The 19587-nt window shown below is 49.8% G+C and overlaps 1 protein-coding gene across 9 annotated transcripts in view; it reads left to right on the forward strand.

Annotated features, from left to right (window-relative positions):
• B4GALNT1 (beta-1,4-N-acetyl-galactosaminyltransferase 1) overlaps nucleotides 1-19587 on the forward strand; it is a 693972-nt gene that overhangs the window by 324712 nt on the left and 349673 nt on the right. For all 9 annotated transcript variants that reach the window (XM_085654571.1, XM_085654578.1, XM_085654574.1 and 6 more), the window contains one exon: nucleotides 9729-9793. In XM_085654571.1, coding sequence (XP_085510697.1) covers nucleotides 9750-9793 — 44 coding nt within the window. In that variant the 5' untranslated portion in view covers nucleotides 9729-9749. The remainder of the gene's footprint in view (nucleotides 1-9728; nucleotides 9794-19587) is intronic.

A 19587-nucleotide genomic window follows, 5' to 3' on the forward strand; every position in this document is an offset into this window, starting at 1 on the left:
GCTGATCTGGACCCGACGGATCCCAATAACTTTCGACCTATCTCGTGTATTCCTCTGCCAGCTAAATTGGTAGAGAAAAGTATGAACGCACAACTAACTACATACTTATGAGAAGCACAAGTATTGGATCCAACTCAACACGGGTTCAGAGCGGGGCATAGTACGGAGTCTGCTCTTCTAAAATCTACAGAGGAAATTAGGGCCGTACTAGATCAGGGAGGCAAAGCCGCAATGATCATGCTGGACTTGTCCGCATCCTTCAACACGGTCCATCATGATTTGTTGATGGACCGGTTGTGGGGATGTGGAGTCCAAGGCGAAACGTGGGAACTTTTGAAGTCCTTCCTTTCGGACAGAATGCAAACAGTGTCACTTGGCACATTCTGTTCTAAACTGTTTTCACTGCCCTGCGGGGTTCCGCAGGGCTCTTCTCTTAGCCCAACGCTTTTTAATGTTTATGTTTCCTCTCTTGCACCCCTGATCAGTTCATTTGGATTTGCTCTAACATCATATGCAAATGACACTCAGATTGTGGTGTCTCTGCTACCAGGGCAAGAGAGGGGGACAGAATTACTATTTCATGACTGCATGGAAGCAGTGGGTAAATGGATGTCCCTAACCTGCTTAAAACTTAATTCGGGTAAGACTGAGGTTATTCTGTTTGGCAATGCTCCCAAGTTTTGGACCCCAAGTTGGTTGCCAGCTTTGCTGGGTGTACTTCCAATTCCCACCAGGAAAGTAAAAAACTTGGGAGTCCTGATCGACAATAAGCCTCAGCTCGAAGACCAAGTTAATTCAGTTGTTTCGGCTACCACATTTGCTCTGAGAACATGCAAGAAAATCTTACAGTATCTACTAATGGAAAATCAACGTACAGTATGACCGCATTAACTATGACGAGGCTGGATTATTGTAACAGCCTCTACCTTAACATTCAGGAACGACTGTTGCATAGACTTCAACTTCTACAGAATTCGGCCGCTAGACTGCTTACAGGGATGGCTAAATTCGCCTCTGTCTCTGGTGATGTCTCTGGTGACATCAGAAGACTTCACTGGTTACCCATTAAGAAACGGGTGCAGTTTAAATCACTCTGTACTGTTTTTAAAGCTCTTCACGAGACCGGTCCAGATCATCTGAAGCAGCAGATAGACCACTCCGCTCTTTAGGAGCTAAATTGGTAGCAGTTCCTATCTTTAGAAAAGCCGGCTGGGGAGGTAGGAGTTTTCGGGTGGGGGCAGCCAAAGCTTGGAATGCCCTCCCATTTCAGCTTCGAAATAGTATGGATCTTTTGGCTTTCAGGAATGCCTTAAAAACTTGGCTGTTTCGTGTTTAATCTGTGGCCTCTTTTTTTGTGAGTTCTGTGGGAGGTTCTTTGTAGGTAGCACCAGGACACCTTTGGGTAACAGTTTGCGCTTTAGAAATACTATAACATAACATAACATAACTGATCACTGGCTGCAGTGATACCCTTCTCTGCTTGGTGTCATTCTTATTCACCAAAGATTCTTCCTGAATTGATGAACTGCCTAAGTGGTTGTTCCTATTCATTTTTTTTGTTTTTTTTTTAGTGTGTGACCTGTCCTTCTTAGTTTAAATTGCTTTTATACGACGCCCCCTTACAGTTCAGAATTAGGGCTGCATTCCATCAAACAAGTAAATGAAATAAAAGAGTATACGGGTGCCAAGTGTACACATAGCAAACCAAGCTGCAAATCTCAAGGGAGACAGTACACTATGCAAAGGAAATAGATCAAAAAAATAATCGACATTCAGTTTAAATTTGAAGCATGAAACACAGTTGGCTCTAAAGAAAGCCCAGACGCGTGGAAAGCATGTGAATCTCAGTGGTTTCATGGGATAGTGCTTTGAACAGTTAACAGGGCTGAGTCTTGGGCAAAATTCGGCAGAAGGCTTTCATTTTTGCCTTCTCAAAGCCTAAAAACTAATAATTGTTCGTGCAATGGCAGTCAAATCAAACCACTTTAGTTTACAAAATTGAATACTGCACACTGTTAGCAATCTGTCGCAACATAGTGCTTTCAGAAAGTGACAGTCACAGAAATCGCCCTGGTCAAAAGACTTCAAGTGTTCCAAACAGTGAGTCAAGACACTGAGGAGCGTCATAAAACAAGGGCCCTTAGATTAGCGATGTGTGTCTGTCTGGTTAGGGCTGGAGTTTTGTGTTGAGCTCTGGCGGTCTCTGTTGGATTGTCTTATGCTGTCCTGGAGGCCTCAGCAGGGCCAGCGCAGACTGGGGCAGCAGGAGATAATGGTCAGAAAAGTGCTTTCATCCCAGGCTACTACTTCTGTTTTCTTGCCAGGGAGAGTGTTCAGCACACTCAAGACTCTTTATTCCCGGTGTGATGTCACTGAGTCAATAAAATGCTCTGCATTTATTTTTAAAGCTATAATGGGCTGTTTGCCATATAACATGGAAAATCATTAACTTTTTAAAACCACAGGAAGCACTTTTTCTTGCTTCAGTGACAGATAAATGTGTACGTCTCACACGTGCTTATCAGGGTAAATTGCCAGTGGTATCGATTCGTTTACTTTGATTCTCTGACGTTATGTCCAATTTTGGAGGCTCGGCTGGGGAGGTTCTAAGGGCTTCCGCTGGTGTGCTATGTCCAGTTTCAGGGGCTTTAGCTGAAACACTGCACCCAGTTCTGGCGGCTTCCCTCAAAGGCCGTGCAGAAGGCCACAGCTGCAGTGTTTGGTCCATTTCTGGAGGCCTCAGCTGGACCACAGTGCCCGGTGCTGCAAGCTGCATCTCCACGAACCCAGGACTGGGGCAGTCCAAGAGCGCATGCAGAATGGAACAAGAGGAGCGACTCGGGGATCTAGATCTGGACAGAGAAGAGATATAAACGATAAACGTCGGTGTATGAAGTAGAGGAAGGAGCCTATCCTAGAAGGGGACGAGTTCTTTTTCATGAAGGGAATACAGGGGGCTGTTTCGCCAAATGCACAAAATGCTAAATGAACCGCAGTGCAGTATTAGACAATGGAAGAGTTTTCACTGTACGAACGTTTTTGATAGCAATTACACAACTGAGAATTAGAATGGCTGCTTCGGGCAAAAAATGCAAAACATAACATTTTGCCTCTGTCAGCAATGGATGGGCAGTCGATAAGTACAACTTTCTCCAAGGACTGTGTACAGAATTCAGATTCTGTTCAGAAATTTGTATTTGTATTTGTATTTGTAGGGGGATTTATATAGCGCATATATACCAACAGGTCTCTTAGCGCTGACAGAAGGAGATACACAAAACAGCCCGGCAAAGACAGTCCTGGTGACAGGGATCTTAGGAAGAGTCTCTGAAGAGCAACATTTTCAATAGCTTACGAAAGGGGAGTAGGCCTGGTTCTTTCCGTAGGGCCTCCGGCAATTGGTTCCACAGACGTGGCAGGATAACAGAAAAGGCACGTCCGCCTTTGGAAACCAGATTGCTGCGGGGGCAGACTAGCTGGAAAGCATCTGCAGATCGAAGTAGACGTCCTGGAACATACTTAGCCAGGCGATCCCTAATGTTGCTAGGGGCTTGCCCATAAAGAGACTTATGGGCAATGCACAGGGCCTTGAATTTCACGCGTTGTCTAACGGGCAACCAGTGTAGATCTAAGAGCAGAGGTGATGCATGGGCCCTCCTAGGAAGGCTGAAAACCAACCTAGCAGCATCATTCTGCGCCACCTGGAGCCGGTTAGTGAGCTTCTGAGGAAGGCCCAGATAAAGCGCATTCCCATAGTCGAGGCACAACAAAATTGTAGCCGAGACTATGGATTTCATGGAGGAGGTAGATAGAATAGGGACCAACTTCCTCAGTTGCCTCAAGATACCAGAGCAGGTGCTCACCACTGAAGAGACTTGATGACTCAGCGAGAGATCTGTGTCGATCTTGATTCCCAAGCTTTTCACAACTGGGGCTGGACAGGGAGGAGTCCCAAGTTCTTTGGGCCAGAACAGGCCACCCCAGGAGTTATTAATGGTTGGGACGACAAGAACCTCCGTTTTATCGGGGTTGATTTTTAAAGAGTTAGCTGTCATCCAGTTAGTTGTGAATCTTAAGATATTTTGGGCCGTCTCTTGGGCGAGGGCTGAATTGTCAATCCTCAGAATAAGCTGGGTGTCGTCAGCATAATTAAAAATACGACAGTCCAGATTGGATAGAGCGGAGACTAAGGGTTGCAAATAGATATTAAAGAGCAGCGGGGACAACGCAGAGCCCTGTGGTACGCCGCATGGGATGACACCTCTCTTGGAGGAGCAATCGCCGAGCTGCACCCTTTGTGAGCGGCCAGAGAGAAATGATCTTAGCCAGTCAAGGGCTGTACCCCTGATTCCCAGGTCCATCAGACGGGTCAGCAAGATGGAGTGGCTGACCGTATCGAATGCTGCAGAGAGGTCCAAGAGCACAAGTGCGCTCGGCTCTCTCCTATCAGCATTCAATCTAAGGTCGTCAAGGACGGACAACATGACTAGCTCCGTACTATGATAGGCTCTGAAACCTGCCTGACGTGCAGCAGCTTAAATGTGTCCAAATACTCAGAGAGATTTTTTAGGACATGTTGCTCCATAACTTTGGCCAGAAAGGGCAGTTGTGAAATTGGCCTGTAATTTTTCAAATCAGCCTTGTTGGCTCCTGGCTTCTTCAATAAGGGGATAACTCTGGCCTCCTTCAGGTTACTTGGCACCTGACCAATGGCTAGGGAATTGTTGAGAAGCGAGAGAATCTGATATTCCAGGATAGGGCGAGCCAGCTGAAAAATCCTAGGAGGACAAGGATCAGCCGGTGAGCCAGATTTAACTTTGTTTGTCAGGAAGGTCAACGCTTCTGCGTCCAGCGGAGGAAAGTGTGCAAGAAACTGCGCTGGTGAGGTTTGGGGTGACACCAGTCCTTGACTTGCAGTGATTGCGGGAGATTTATTAATCTCAAGCAGAATATCCATCACTTTCTGTAGGAAGAAAGACTGTAAGGTATCAACATCGAAAGGTATTAAAGTTGATGACACATCGACCTTTCTGCTAAGTTCTTTTAGGACCTTAAAAGTTTCCTTTTGTTTATTAGGAGCATCAGAGATCCGAGCCTCATAATAATCAGCTTTCCTGGAGATGATAGCTTTCTTATAAAGGACCAGAGCAGCTTTATAGACGATCAGGTCAGAGGCCTTATACGCTCTTCTCCACTGTCTCTCAACCTTGCGCAGGCTCTGTCTGTGTATCCGTAAGGTCTCGTTGAACCAGGGGGCCCCTTTGTTTTTGGGCTTGATTCTTTCCCTGCGTTCTGGTGCTAGATGGTCAATGGCCGAGAGGAGAGTATCATTAAGGGATTGGCTGGCTAGGTCAATATTAGTAAGGCCCTCCTCAGGCCTATGCGGGGGAGATCTCTGAAAGAAGTCGGTAAGGTTGTCCGACTTGATTTTATGCCAACTTCGCACTCTCCTCCACTCTGGGGGTAAACGAGAGGAAGGACAGTCCAAGGGAACCCAGCAAGAGATGAGAAAGTGGTCCGACCAGACACATGGAAGACAGTTTAAGAGTCTGTCTTGCTTGCTAGTTGACCAAACCAGATCAAGGGTATGTCCCTTAGAGTGAGTAGGGCCATTTACCAACTGATGGAATCCTAGGTTGGACATAGTCATGTCCAGTTGACTGGCCTGGGACTCACGGGGACTGTTGTCCCAGTGGAAGTTAAAGTCGCCCACAACCATAAGCTTTTGATATCGCGTACTAAGATCTGATATAATTTCGCAAAAATCATTACAGAAACCTGGTGAGGCGTCCGGGGGGCGATAGACTGTCAAAAGAACAAAGCAAGAGGAGTCAAGAGTAAACTTGACCCCTAGGATCTCAGAATTGTCCAAGCTTTCTGATAGTATCGTGGTGGCCTTTAGACTGGATTTAAGAAAGGTCGCCACCCCCCCACCTCTTCTATTGTCTTGCCTGTTGTGCCAGAGGGCATCGAAATCTGTTGGCAAGGAAGAGATGAGATCGGGGGCTGATGCTTCCCCCATCCATGTTTCTGTTAAAGACAGAATATCAATATCGCCATCCTGAAGAAGGGTAAAAATTTCTAGACGATGTTTGTGCAAAGATCTAGTGTTCAGGAGGGCTACTGTCAGACCCGGCGGTTTCGCAGGACTGGGTGTAGGATGAACTGGGGGGGCAACAGGATGGACTGGGGTTACAGCGGGGGTCCTAAGGAGGTTTTCGGTTCCCAATATTGACAGGGTAGAGGGTTTGAGAGGGTAGGGAAAGGAGTCAAGAGACAAAAGCTCACTAGATGAGTACTTCAGCGTTGGGCCAGGGTTTATGGCCCCTGGTCCCGGCAGGGCGCGGACGGGCGCAGACGGGCTTGCCTTAGGCGCGCCTTCGGCGCGCCCGCGGCGCGCCCGCTGCGCGCGTCCGCTGCGCGTCTGCTCCAGCGCGCTGAAAAGTCTTCCCCTACCGCCCTCCAACCAATCAGCTCTGCTGTGCAGCAGCTGCTAACTCCCTCCCACTCAGCACTAGACCGCGTTCAAAGCGGAAATGAGGATCAGCAGGAAGCGAGTCAAATGCTTAGTTTTAAAACACACTCGTGATTTTGCGCAAGTTAAAAAAACAGTTTTACATTGGAGGCAAGTATTCAGGCAAGTATTCAAACGCAGCTTTACCAAGACACAAAGATCAGGACTACCAGAGAGCTGTTGGTGCGTCTCTCACTTCGTCCGCTGCGCGTCTGCTCCAGCGCGCTGAAAAGTCTTCCCCTACCGCCCTCCAACCAATCAGCTCTGCTGTGCAGCAGCTGCTAACTCCCTCTCACTCAGCACTAGACCGCGTTCAAAGCGGAAATGAGGATCAGCAGGAAGCGAGTCAAATGCTTAGTTTTAAAACACACTCGTGATTTTGTGCAAGTTAAAAAAACAGTTTTACATTGGAGGCAAGTATTCAGGCAAGTATTCAAACGCAGCTTTACCAAGACACAAAGATCAGGACTACCAGAGAGCTGTTGGTGCGTCTCTCACTTCGTCCGCTGCGCGTCTGCTCCAGCGCGCTGAAAAGTCTTCCCCTACCGCCCTCCAACCAATCAGCTCTGCTGTGCAGCAGCTGCTAACTCCCTCCCACTCAGCACTAGACCGCGTTCAAAGCGGAAATGAGGATCAGCAGGAAGCGAGTCAAATGCTTAGTTTTAAAGCACACTCGTGATTTTGTGCAAGTTAAAAAAACAGTTTTACATTGGAGGCAAGTATTCAGGCAAGTATTCAAACGCAGCTTTACCAAGACACAAAGATCAGGACTACCAGAGAGCTGTTGGTGCGTCTCTCACTTCGTCAAATAATCTAGCCAAAGCCGATGATCAGCTTCTGCTCTCGGGCAGAGGCAGCAGTGACAACCAGGTAACACATTCACCCACCAAATCACGAGTCTGAGGCCTGGGATGTCACATCATGTGGATTAATTTGCAGGGAGCCATTCTGTGCCCTTCATAAAACCATTTCACCCCAGAATCACAGCACAAGTGGAAGTAAAGTCTCACATTTCAAGATCCTCATGCACGCCTACAAAGCCCTCCACAACCTAGGATCCGTCTACCTCAACCACCGACTGAATTTCCACTAACCCGCTACACACTTGTGCTCCACTTCACTCGCCCTCGCACACACCCCCTGCATCCTTCGCAGCCGCTGGGGTGGCCGCTTCTTCCCCTACATCTCTGTCAAGACCTGGAACGACCTTCCCCCCTAGCTTCATACAGCCCTCTCGGTGGCAGACTTCAGAAAGAGACTCAAGACCTGGCTCTTTGACGGAGACACAGCACCCAGATACCCCGAGAGGTGACAGTGTTGTGATTTACAAATGCTGTCTCATTGATTGACTAAGAAATGCCTAAACATTTGGCTTCATTACTCCCAAGAAGATGCTCAGATGTAGGACACGATTGAAAGCCAGTGTCACTTTCAAAGTAGAGAAAAAGTCAAAATCCCCTAAAGATTTTTAACAGTCACATGCGTGTACTTCATCAGGGAGGTGCAGCTAATGTGAACCAGAAAAACATTATAGACCCGATTACGATGTCAGGCGGACTGCAACCGACCAATCGTCGCTTGCGGTCCTCCTCACATCTACCATTGTGGTGTGCCCACTGCATTACGATGCTGCGGACAAAGGAATCAGGCGAAAGGACTGTCCGCCATGCTTCCTACAGGCTCAAGGAGCCCTTCAGAGAGTCGGAAGCACACATAATGCCATAATAACGGCAGAGACAGCTTCGGCTCCACCGTTTGGACTATGATGTCACTTTCCGACAGCCTTTCCATGTTGGCCCTTCCGACATGGAAAGCTGTTGGAAAGTGACTTTGGGGCCCCCCTACCAGGGTCCCCGTCCCTTCGTGGCCTCTGCTAGGAGGCCTGGGGGGCACCTACGGTGCAGGGATGTTTAAAATAGATGTTTCCAACCACATGGGCGGTCGCATTCAAATTGTGTGGTTGGAACCGCCGACCTATGGTCAGGCGGTTCCAGTCCGCTACGGTGTTGGGTGGACGCAAGTCCGCCTGACATCGTAATGATGCCTCATAAGTTTTAGTTATTGTGAAACATTTCTTCTTCCACCTGGTGTCCCAAGAACACATTATACAAATGTAGGCAGCATGCATTCAGAGGGATACCCGGTCGGGTTTCCTGGGGCCCAACCCTTAAAACGTTTTGAGCATTTATGCTCACCCTAGGGGTGTAGAAACGATTTTCGCAGAAAAAATCCCATTCATTATTTTGAGAATCAAGAATCGAATTTTGCCTTTGCAAATCACATTTGTTCACATGTAATTATGTCAGGATTGTGGAATTTCCAAATAAATTAATTTACATTCAGGTATGGGTTTTTAGGGATTACATGGAGAGTACACCAAAAAGACTGAAAAATAACTATAAACGGACAGGTTTGCTGGTAGTTACCAAATACGATTATTGTAGTTTTGCCAATAGTATACGTGTTATAGGTGTGATTTGGGAGATTGGTGTGGGGGATTTGGAAAGGGGTTTCTCAATGGGGAAAACCATTTCTGATAAGAAAAATAAAGTTTTAAGGAAAAATGAAACTTTCCATCACATTTTTACCATGCAGACATGCTACACTTCTGTACTCATAGATAGTTACCCAAAATGGGTAGTCCTTGGAATCTGTGACAATCAAATAATCTGATGCATTATCCTGAAAATATTTGAGGATTACTAGTCAAAATGTACTGCTAATATCAACATAAATTCATGGAAGCACATTATTCACAAAGGCTTTCTGAATCAGTCATCGGGCTATCATAGGAAACATACTGCATGGAAGGTCACAGAAAGGCAGCACCCTATTATTGTAAATCATTGAATTGTCTCAAATGGTGTGAAGGTGTCTACGCATATCCCCTAGATCCCTCCCGTAGTCGCTGGAACCAAAAATGCTGCAGCATCCATCACCTTAAAGTACATGAAGGCCACGCTTGCTAGATTTAGTTTTGTACCTGAAAACTGTGATTTCATCACACTCACCCTGACGAGTCTTAGCATCACTTAACCCCTGTGCTTCACTCACAACCCAGTCAATTGGTTCATGAACAGACTGGCCAAGAATTCGATATAGCTTCAAGTGTGTTTTTGGGATACATCTTTTAAAACAGATAATATAAAGCTGGAGAATCCTATTTGTACGGGAACAACTCCCTAATTCTGCCTTTTCTTTTTAATTCCCTCAGGGTCAGCTTGATGAGTAAAGAATGAAAACCGAAAAGAAGAAAATGACATTTAGACTTGGACCTCGGTGAGTGAGTACAACGGCTCAGGAGTACCTTCCAAACCATGAATCAACTTAATTTTGTTTCTCTCAAAGGCATGCTTTATGACTAGCCATGATCTTGGGAATTAAACTAATCAAGTGCCCATATTGTTTGCAGCTTTTTCCCTTTTAAATCAAAGATAGCCTGCTAACTTTAAACAAGATAATAAAGCTGACCAAATGGAGACCTAAAATTTCTCTTGTTTGTATGTCAGGTTGACAACGCAGCAGTCGTCTATCTTATGTGATCAACTTAAAAAAAAGCTTTCAGGACTACTACAGAAGGAGCTGTGGCTCGGCCCACATGTTGGTTACCCAGTGTACAGCATTTAATTGGGCAGGAGTTGTGTGCTTCCATCGAAAAGAGTGCTTGTTACACTCGTATTGACCGTTGAGGCTTTTTTACTCCACTAACGTGTCCACCTTATTCAAACATAATGATGTGCGACATGGGAAAACTGTTGTAATCCTATTCACCTAGAGGGGTTTCCCTTGCTCAAGATGGCCGCTGTGCTGAAATGTGATGGTGTGATAAAGCAGCAGCGGTTGGTGTGCATGAGTAAGCCAATATCTGAAAGAAACACGTTAGTTAGATTCCTCACCTTAGAATATCCCCAGGCGTCAGGCTGGATCCGGAAAGATTTTTGTAGCAATACCCCTTGCGCGTCGCTAGGCGTCATCTGCGGCTCCGCGTCCGTCGTTGGCGTCGTGCGCCGGAATGACATCGTCAGAGTACTTAGACGCCGCCCTCGCGCGCTGACGTCAGCTCTTCTTTTTTCCGCGCCACTAAGCGCCGATCCAGGAAGAGCTTACCCCTAGTCACTTTTTGACTAATTTTTTGACTTCTTTTGGTTACTTGAGTCGACATCTGGTGCCGGTAGGATGCCTGGATTCAAGCATTGTGATGCCTGGCACCGATTGATGTCGGTAACGGATCACAATCGCCGGTGCCTGTACTGCCTGGGGGCCGACCATGACGCGGAGTCGTGCCCCGACTGTCAGGCCTTGACGTCGAAGGCTAGGCGGGAGCGGTCCCGTAAGCTACTCGAGCTTCGTCACTTTGCTCCGCGTCGCTCTCGGTCCCGGTCCAGGAGGAGATCCAAGGACAGTTCGCGGAGCCGCAGCCATCGACATCGCTCGTCGGGATCTTCGGGTAAGTCCCGTCACTCCAAACACTCTAAGAAGTCCAAGCGGCGTCCTCGCTCTTCGGACTCCCCTCGCCGGTCGCGGGACCCGTCCGAGGGTCCGGGTGGTTCCACCCCCGCGGCTCCGTCGGAGCCGCAAGAGCCGCGCTCGTCCCCATACCCTCTGGTCCCTGGGACTGACGCGACTCTGGCGGAGGTCAGTGCCTTCCTCTCGGCCATGAGGACTCTGGCTCCGCCATCGACGCCTGCCGGCGCGCCTTCGGGCCCCGCAGGGTTGACTGGGCGACCTCGCGTGCCCGCGGCTCCGGCCCCGGCGCCGTCGAGGGCTCCGGCCCCGATGCCGCAGGTCCCCGAGGGATCCAGGCCTGGATCTCTGCCGGCACCGGTCGACCTCACGACGCCTCCTCCGCCGACACCGGTTCCGCCCCCGACGCCGTCCCCGCACGGCGTCGAGCCTCAGTTTAGCCCTATTCCGGACCCGGCGCCGTCCGATGCCGTTACCGGCGCCGATGGGTGACCGCTTCATCCACCGTCCGGCTCCGATCATTCCTCCTGTCTACCAGGAATCGGATGATGAGGACGACTGGGAGGGGTCTCAGGACCCTCTGGCCGAATAGGCCCAATTGTCTCAGTACTGGGCAGAGGAATTGGGGGACGCCAGCGGTTTGGATACCTCTCCAGACGCTGGATTCATCTCTCCTCCGACTGTGGCCTCGGAGGAAGGTGCAGCCTTTTCTGTGGTGCTGCGCAAGGCGGCCGAAGCTCTAGGGCTCGAGTTGCCTGCTGTGGCTGTGAGGACTAACGTCCTCACCGAGGTCCTTCAACCGACAGCAAGCTCCACTGAGCCTCTGCTGCAGTTTAATGAGGCCCTCATTGACGTTCTCCAGGGCACTTGGTCCAAGCCCTCCACAGTCCCTCCTGTGGACAGGAACGTTGCCCGGCGCCACCGCCCTGCTCCGGGCGACCCCACATTCCTCTCCCACCACCCCACCCCGAGAGCCTGGTTATCCAGGCCTCAACCTCCCAATCCTCCTTCCCGTCCGTGCCTCCGGATAGGGAATCCAAGAGGTTGGAGCAGTTTGGCAAGAAACTGTTCTCGTCCCTGAGTTTGGGACTGCGGTCTTTAAATACCGCTTGCCTTTTGGACCGTTATTCCCACTCGCTGTGGGATACGGTGGAGGACGTGCTGCCCTTGTGCCCGGAGGAGGCCCGGGAGCGACTCACCCAAGCACTTGCTAACGGGCGAGATGCAGCACGGCACGCCATTAGATGTGGAGTAGACACCACGGACTCGCTGGGTCGGGCGATTTCCACCGCGGTGGCGCTTCGGCGTCACGCCTGGCTGAGGTCCACGTCGTTTTCAGGGGATGTCCAAAGCTCCCTCATGGACATGCCCTTCGATGGCACTCGCCTTTTTGGCGAGAAGGCGGACAGTGCGCTGGCCTGGTTCAAGGACTCCCGGGCCACAGCCAAGTCCTTGGGTCTTTCGGCCCCGCGGCCGCAAACTTCCGCCTTTCGCCCCTTTCGTGGCCAAGGAAGGGGCGCCTCCTCACGTCCGGCCAGCCACCGGCCGCAGAACCAACCTGCACGCGGTCGCGGACGTGATTTCCGCCGAGGCGGTTCTGGAGGACAACGTGCCGGTCAGTCCACATCCACCCCGGCAGCATCCGCCTCAAAGCCCTGCTAGTCCGAGCTTTCAGGCCCATTCAACGCCAGTGGGGGGCAGAGTTCGCCATCACCTGCTCCACTGGCGCTCCTTCACTTTGGACAGGTAGGTACTGCAAATCGTCCAAAGGGGCTACTCCCTCCCCTTCGAGACAACCCCTCCAGCCATGCCACCGCAGAACCACCGTATGTCGGGGGATCATTTGCATCTTCTCTGGGAGGAGGTTTCGGCCCTCTTGGCCAAAGAGGCCGTCGAGCGCGTTGCTGGTCCAGAAGTAGGTCGTGGTTGCTATTCCCACTACTTTCTGGTTCCCAAGAAGGGCAAAGGAGGCCTACGCCCGATCTTGGATCTCAGAAGCGTGAACGCCTTCCTCTGGAAGGAACGGTTCAAGATGCTAACTTTGGCTCAGGTTCTTACTGCCCTAGACCCTGGAGACTGGATGGTAGCGTTGGACTTGCAGGACGCTTATTTCCACATCCCCGTTCTGCCGGCCCACCGGCGTTACCTGCGGTTCACGGTGGGTCAGGAGCACTTTCAGTTCACCGTGCTCCCCTTCGGCCTCACCAGTGCCCCTCGGGTGTTCACGAAAGTGATGGCGGTGGTCGCAGCTCATCTGCGCAGATCAGGGGTCCCAGTCTTCCCCTATCTCGACGACTGGCTGTTGAAGGCGGGCTCGCCCCAGCAGGTCGTCTCCCACCTCCAGACTACGGCAGACCTCCTGCATTCGCTGGGGTTCTCCATCAATGTGCCGAAGTCGCACCTGAGTCCCTCCCAAACGCTCCTTTTCAAAGGGGCGGTTCTCGATTCGGCGCAGTTCCGGGTCTATCCGCCGGAACAGCGGGTCCTGGACATTCGAGCCCTGATTCCCATCTTCCGGCCTCTGTCCTGGATTTCGGTCAGGTTGGTGCTGCGGCTTCTGGGGCTGATGGCCTCCTGCATCCTGTTAGTACCTCACGCCAGATGGCGGATGCGGGCTCTGCAGTGGGACCTGAAGTTTCAGTGGGCCCAGCATCGAGGCAACCTGTCCTACCACGTCTTGATCTCGGAGGGCACTGCGAAACAGCTGCAGTGGTGGCTCACGAATCGCGATTGGGTCAGCGGCAGATCCCTCTCCCTTCCCCAACCGGAGCACGTGGTAGTGACGGATGCGTCCCTCCTGGGATGGGGGGGGGGCCATATGGGAGAGGCGGAGATCAGAGGACTCTGGTCTCCGGCGGAGACTCGGCTCCATATCAATCTTTTGGAGCTGAGGGCGATCCGACTTGCACTAAAAGCCTTCCTTCCCTCTGTCCGGGGGAGTGTCGTGTAGGTGTTCACAGACAACACCACCGCCATGTGGTATTGCAACAAACAGGGCGGGGTGGGGTCGTGGACCCTTTGTCAGGAGGCCCTGCGCCTCTGGACATGGCTGGAACACCAGGGCATCACCCTAGTGGTTCACCATCTGGCGGGCTCTCTGACCGCCAGAGCGGACAAACTCAGCCGCCGGTGCATGATGGATCACGAATGGCGTCTGAACTCGGACGTGGCGCAAGGTCTCTTTCTGCAGTGGGGAGAGCCTTGGTTAGATCTATTCGCCACCGAAGAGAACGCGCAATGTCAGCAGTTCTGCACGTTGGAGTTTCCAAGGCGGCTTTTCGTCGCGAGTGGAGTTGCGGTCTGTTGTACGCCTTTCCGCCTATACCACTTCTGCCCAGAGTGCTGAAGAAGATCAGGCGCGACCGGGCCCAAGTCATCTTGGTGGCTCCGGATTGGGCACGAAGGTACTGGTATCCCGAGCTACTCAGTATGTCCATCGATCCCCCGCTATGACTGCCTCTTCAGGAGGTTCTTCTGTCGCAGCAGCAGGGGACGGTCCTCCACCCGAACCTGTCCAGCCTCCACCTACATGCGTGGAGATTGAGCGGCGGCAGTTGATGCCATTTGACTTGCCTCCTGAAGTCTGTGATGTCATTCTGGCAGCCAGGCGTCCCTCCACAAAGACGGTATGCGCCTGCCGGTGGAACAAATTTGTGGCATGGTGCACAGCAAAGGCTGTGGATCCCCTTTCTGCCCCTCTTTCTGAGGTTCTCCTCTTTCTTCTTTCTTTGGCCCAGCAGGGCTCTGCTCTGGGCACCTTGAAAGGTTATCTTGCTGCTATCTCTGCCTTCCTACGGCGTCCTTATCAGCCTTCTCTTTCAAGTCCCCTGTTGTTTCACGCTTTCTCAAGGGCATTACTCATATGTACCCTCCTGTTCCTTTCGTAATGCCTCAGTGGGACTTGAACCTTGTTCTCACTTTTCTGATGTGCGCTCCCTTTGAGCCCCTTCATAACTGTCCCATCCGTCTTTTGACTTTGAAGACTGCTTTCTTGGTGGCAATCACCTCCGCTAGGCGGGTGGGTGAGCTCCAGGCTTTGTCATCTAAGCCTCCCTTCCTTTCAGTTCATCCGGAAAAAGTTGTCCTCCGGACACGTCCTTCTTTCCTGCCTAAAGTCGTGACTCCCTTTCACATCGGGCAATCTGTCACGCTGCCCACCTTCTTTCCGCCTCCGCATCCTTCAAAAGATGAAGAGGGGCTCCCCCGTCTGGACCCAAAACGTGCGCTATCCTTTTATTTGGACCGCACAAGACAGTTCCGGGTGGACGACCAACTTTTTGTTGGATACGTAGGGGGTAAAGCTGTACACAAGCGGACCATCTCTCGGTGGGTCGTGTTGTGTATTAAGACCTGCTATTCTTTAGCGAAAAAGGTTCCTCCTGTTGGGCTACGGGCCCATTCTACTCGGGCCACAGCGGCCACGACTGCACTGGGACGGGGAGTCCCCTTGCAAGACATCTGTCAGGCGGCAACATGGGCTTCGTTGCACACGTTTGCGAGACACTACTGCCTGGACAGCCAAGTCCGGAGGGATGGCCACTTTGGTGTGATCTTGGTTCGCAGACCCACCACCGGGGTTGGTATTGCTGGGGTATCTATTCTAAGGTGAGGAATCTAACTAACGTGTTTCTTTCAGATGAACAAGTTACTTACCTTCGGTAACAATGTATCTGTAAGAAACATTAGTTAGTTAGATTCCTCACCGACCCACCCAGCCTCCCCGTTCTGCGAACCGACATCTAGGGTTAAGGTTCTCCCTTTCAGGGCCCTAGATTTTTTTGGCACCAGTGTCGGTCTCTTGCATGGCTCAGCGTCCCTGGCGCGGAAAGCTATGTACAAGAACTGACGTCAGCGCGCGAGGGCGGCGTCTAAGTACTCCGACGACGTCATTCTGGCGCACGACGCCAACGACGGACGCGGAGCCACAGACGACGCCTAGCGACGCGCAAGGGGTATTGCTACAAAAATCTTTCCGGATCCAGCCTGACGCCTGGGGATATTCTAAGGTGAGGAATCTAACTAACTAATGTTTCTTACAGATACATCGTTACCAAAGGTAAGTAACTTGTTCATTAGGTAAGCGGTTGCTGCTTTATGGGGTTTCTTCTTTGAGTCTGGCTGTGTGTCTCTCTTAGTTTCCTATCCTCTCTCTCTCCCAATCTGTGATTTGCTGATTTATTATGCATTTTTATTACTATAAATCCATAACATGGTACTCCTTGGTCATCTCTTGGGCACTCCAGTAAAACACTGGGAGTAGTGCCCTGAGCAGGCACTGCCTACAGCCTTCTGTTCAGACCTGCCTCATTGCACCACAGTGTCTAGTCTAAGGGAACCTGGATTCTGCAACAAGTTTTGTTAACAGTCCTTAAAGTGTGGGGCTTCTCACCGCCTCCGGGTCACCCAGCTGGCAGTATGAGAAGAGTGGGGTCTTTAGAGGGCTGGGTGGCACTCAATAATGAGGACACTACACACTCTGTATCCACGACCACAAGACACGCAAGCGCATCCCATGTCCTCTTTTATTAACCCTCTGACGCTGCACCTGGTGTCAGGATGCATGATGCATACATTAAGTGTGACACACACATAGCACACTCTTTGCACCTATGTGCAGGGAGCTACCTAGCCCATATGGCCCAGAGGCCTCCCCAATATGTTTATTTTGGTCCTAGTGACACTAGAGGTGGGCAACTCACTGAAGGTTGGAGCCAGGCTTAAGTCAGATGCCTGGTTCTGGTTCATCTAGAGGTCTAGTTCGAATCTTGAGCCCAAAATGAGCCTAGTTTTCATAGAGGCAGCTTGGCCTACTAGCCACAGCCAATGACCATGCAACATGGTTGAAATCCAGGCCTTGGTTCGGCATCATGTGAATCCTAGCAAATCTCCCTGTGCCAAAAACAATAACCCGTAACATAGTCTGGAGGTGTTGCGAAGCACTCTTATGTCCTTGGGAAAAATTTGCGGTATGTAAAACAGTGGAAAAAAATGTGGATTCTGCCTGTCATCCATGCTCTAATCTTATCCTCCAAAAATTAAGGATAAAGTATCAACCCTTAATGTCAGAAAGAGACAGCAGATTTGAGAGCAAGTGCAGGCCTCCAGTGCGCTGAGGAGCCCCGAGAGAGGCTGCTCCCTTCAGTCAGGGAACTGCTCTCATGCTGATGTGCCAGAATTGGCCAAGGGAGTTTTCTGGTGCCTGCAGTCAATGAAAGAAGAGATCTGGAGCGGAGGACGTGTTTTTTATTCATTTTTTATTTTATTTTCACATGCACCCTCCCACCCCCTCCCAGTAGATTCCAGCCACCACTGGAAAACAGTTAGCATTTCCTGAGGTTTTCATTTAAGGAACACAATTTTCAGTTCAGAGCACTCCCATTCGGTTGTTTTCATCCCTAAGGGTATTCACAACAGTACTTGTGCCTGTCGTTTCTGTTTTTACAGTTGCAAGGTATGGAGTTGTTTCCTTAACTCAACAAATGGTTGATTTCTGCCTGTTCCTGTCTGGAGGATCTGGGATTCACAGTGAACTATCAGAAGTCCAGTCTAACACCAGAACAGTAAAAACATTAATTCACTCAAGTACACAGAAAAGGGGCAAGTGCTCTTTCCAGAGAGCAGGATTCAATCAGTACGGACAAAGTTTGCCCAGATAGCATCGCTAAAAATGCCAACAGTGAGATTGTGGTTGAGGATTCAGGGGTTATTGTCAGCAACACTGGCTGTGGTCTCTTCTGCACTTCACCATTTGAAACCGGTGGTGTATCACTTACTAGATCATTGGTTTCCAGTGACACAGGAATATGAGGCGCTGATTCGGGACTCAAGAGAATATCACTAGCGGTGATGGTTGAATCCGTTAAACTTGAGGAAGAGGGCTTACTTTCATTAACCAAGCACTCAAGTCATAATATCTGACGCAAGCACACGGGGATGGGGGCATTCTGAAATAGTTGGAAAATAAGGGAAGATGGTCAGTGTCTGAAAAGTTGACCCTCGACAGGCAGTGTGGTATGCCCTTCAGAGTTTTATACCCCACATTGAGAATGCCTTGGTGGATAAATACTGACTGCCGAGTGGTGAAAGCTTACCGGAACCGACAGGGGTTCACAAGGAACAGAGGTTTGATGATATTAGTCATGAAAAGGTTTACATGGGCAATGAGTCACCTATTAGAATTGAGAGCAATGTATAGTCCTGGGGTGCAGAACATTCAGGTGGACATATTGAGCCACAATCTTCCAACCTCAATCTCATTCCATTTCAACAGAGAACTTTTTAAGTTGATAGTAAAGAGGTTGGGGAGGCTCTGGTTGGACAGTGTTATTTCAGTGGCCATCATGGATTTTGTTTGCATTCAGTCCTATAACTCTCCTTCTGAGGGTACTGCAGAAGATCCAAAGCAAGCTGTTACACTTGAAGATGCTGTGTCTCATGGTTAGGACTTCGAACGGCAAGTAGAGTGTTCAAAAGAGGTAGCAGTTAATTTTAAGGCATGTATGTAGCATTCACCTCTTGTGCTACATGCACAGAAATGGGAAATTTCAAATATTAGAGCCAAAAGAAGGGGGTAGATGGAAGGTCTTGTTACCAATTCCTTTTTTAGTTTTTTATGAGGTGGTTTTGTGTTATGCCTAACATCTTCAACTGTCAGCCCAGTGGGCAGCAGTTAGAGGTTTCAGAGAACCATCTGCAAATAATTCTAAGATTGTTTCCTTAGTTTTCAAGCTTTTCAGGAGTTTCAAGTTGAAAAGAGCATTGAACCATTCTCCTATGGCCACCTAGGATTTGTTTGTGACTCTTAAGGATTTGCAGGCAAAGCCATTCAAACCACTGGAGTATGCAGACATGGCTTGGGTCTTGGCGAAGGTTTCTTTTGTGTTAGCGATATCATCAGCCAAGAGATTGGGTGAGCTAGATGCATTAGTTAGTAACTATCCATACCTAACATTCCTTCCGGATAGAATAGTGTGGTGTTCTAATTCTAAGTTGAGGCCTAAGGTCCAAAAGCAGTTTCACTGTTCGTAGGAGGTTGCCCTGCTAATGGTGGATGATTGAGCAAATTTGGGATTTCCTGAGTCATTAGACATCGAGAGAGTTGCGGTGGTTTATTTATCCAGAAGTAAAGAGTTTCGGTTTTCAAACGCATTATTTGTAGCTCATAGGGCAGCAAAAATGCCAAGAATGTGGCAACAGCTGTTTGGATAAGGTGGGAAAAGCAAGCCTTCACTCAGGCTTATTTGTGCCTTACCTGGGTGTGATGTCTCAGAAGGTTTGCAAGGGCACTCTACCACATCAGTTTCTACATTCTGGGCAGAGTCAGCTGGGGTGTTATATACAGGAGATATATAAGGCAGCCACTTTGACATTTTCGTACACTTTCGTGCAACACGATAAGTTTGAAGTGAATAAGCATGATTTTTTGAATTTTGCTACCTAGCACCAGCCCTGGCCCAGCCGCGGCCTGTGGAGGGAGTTCCGTGGGGCGGAAAGGCGGGGCGTGGGAGGGGCAGCGTGGGGAGTACTAAAAACCGGAATATGGATAATTGGAGGTAAGTAAACAATTAAATAAATAAAACGAATTTCGTAGCGCGCGCTGCATCGCAATT

This window comes from Triturus cristatus, chromosome 4_1 (assembly GCF_964204655.1).
Source record: "Triturus cristatus chromosome 4_1, aTriCri1.1, whole genome shotgun sequence".
NCBI lineage: Eukaryota > Metazoa > Chordata > Amphibia > Caudata > Salamandridae > Triturus > Triturus cristatus.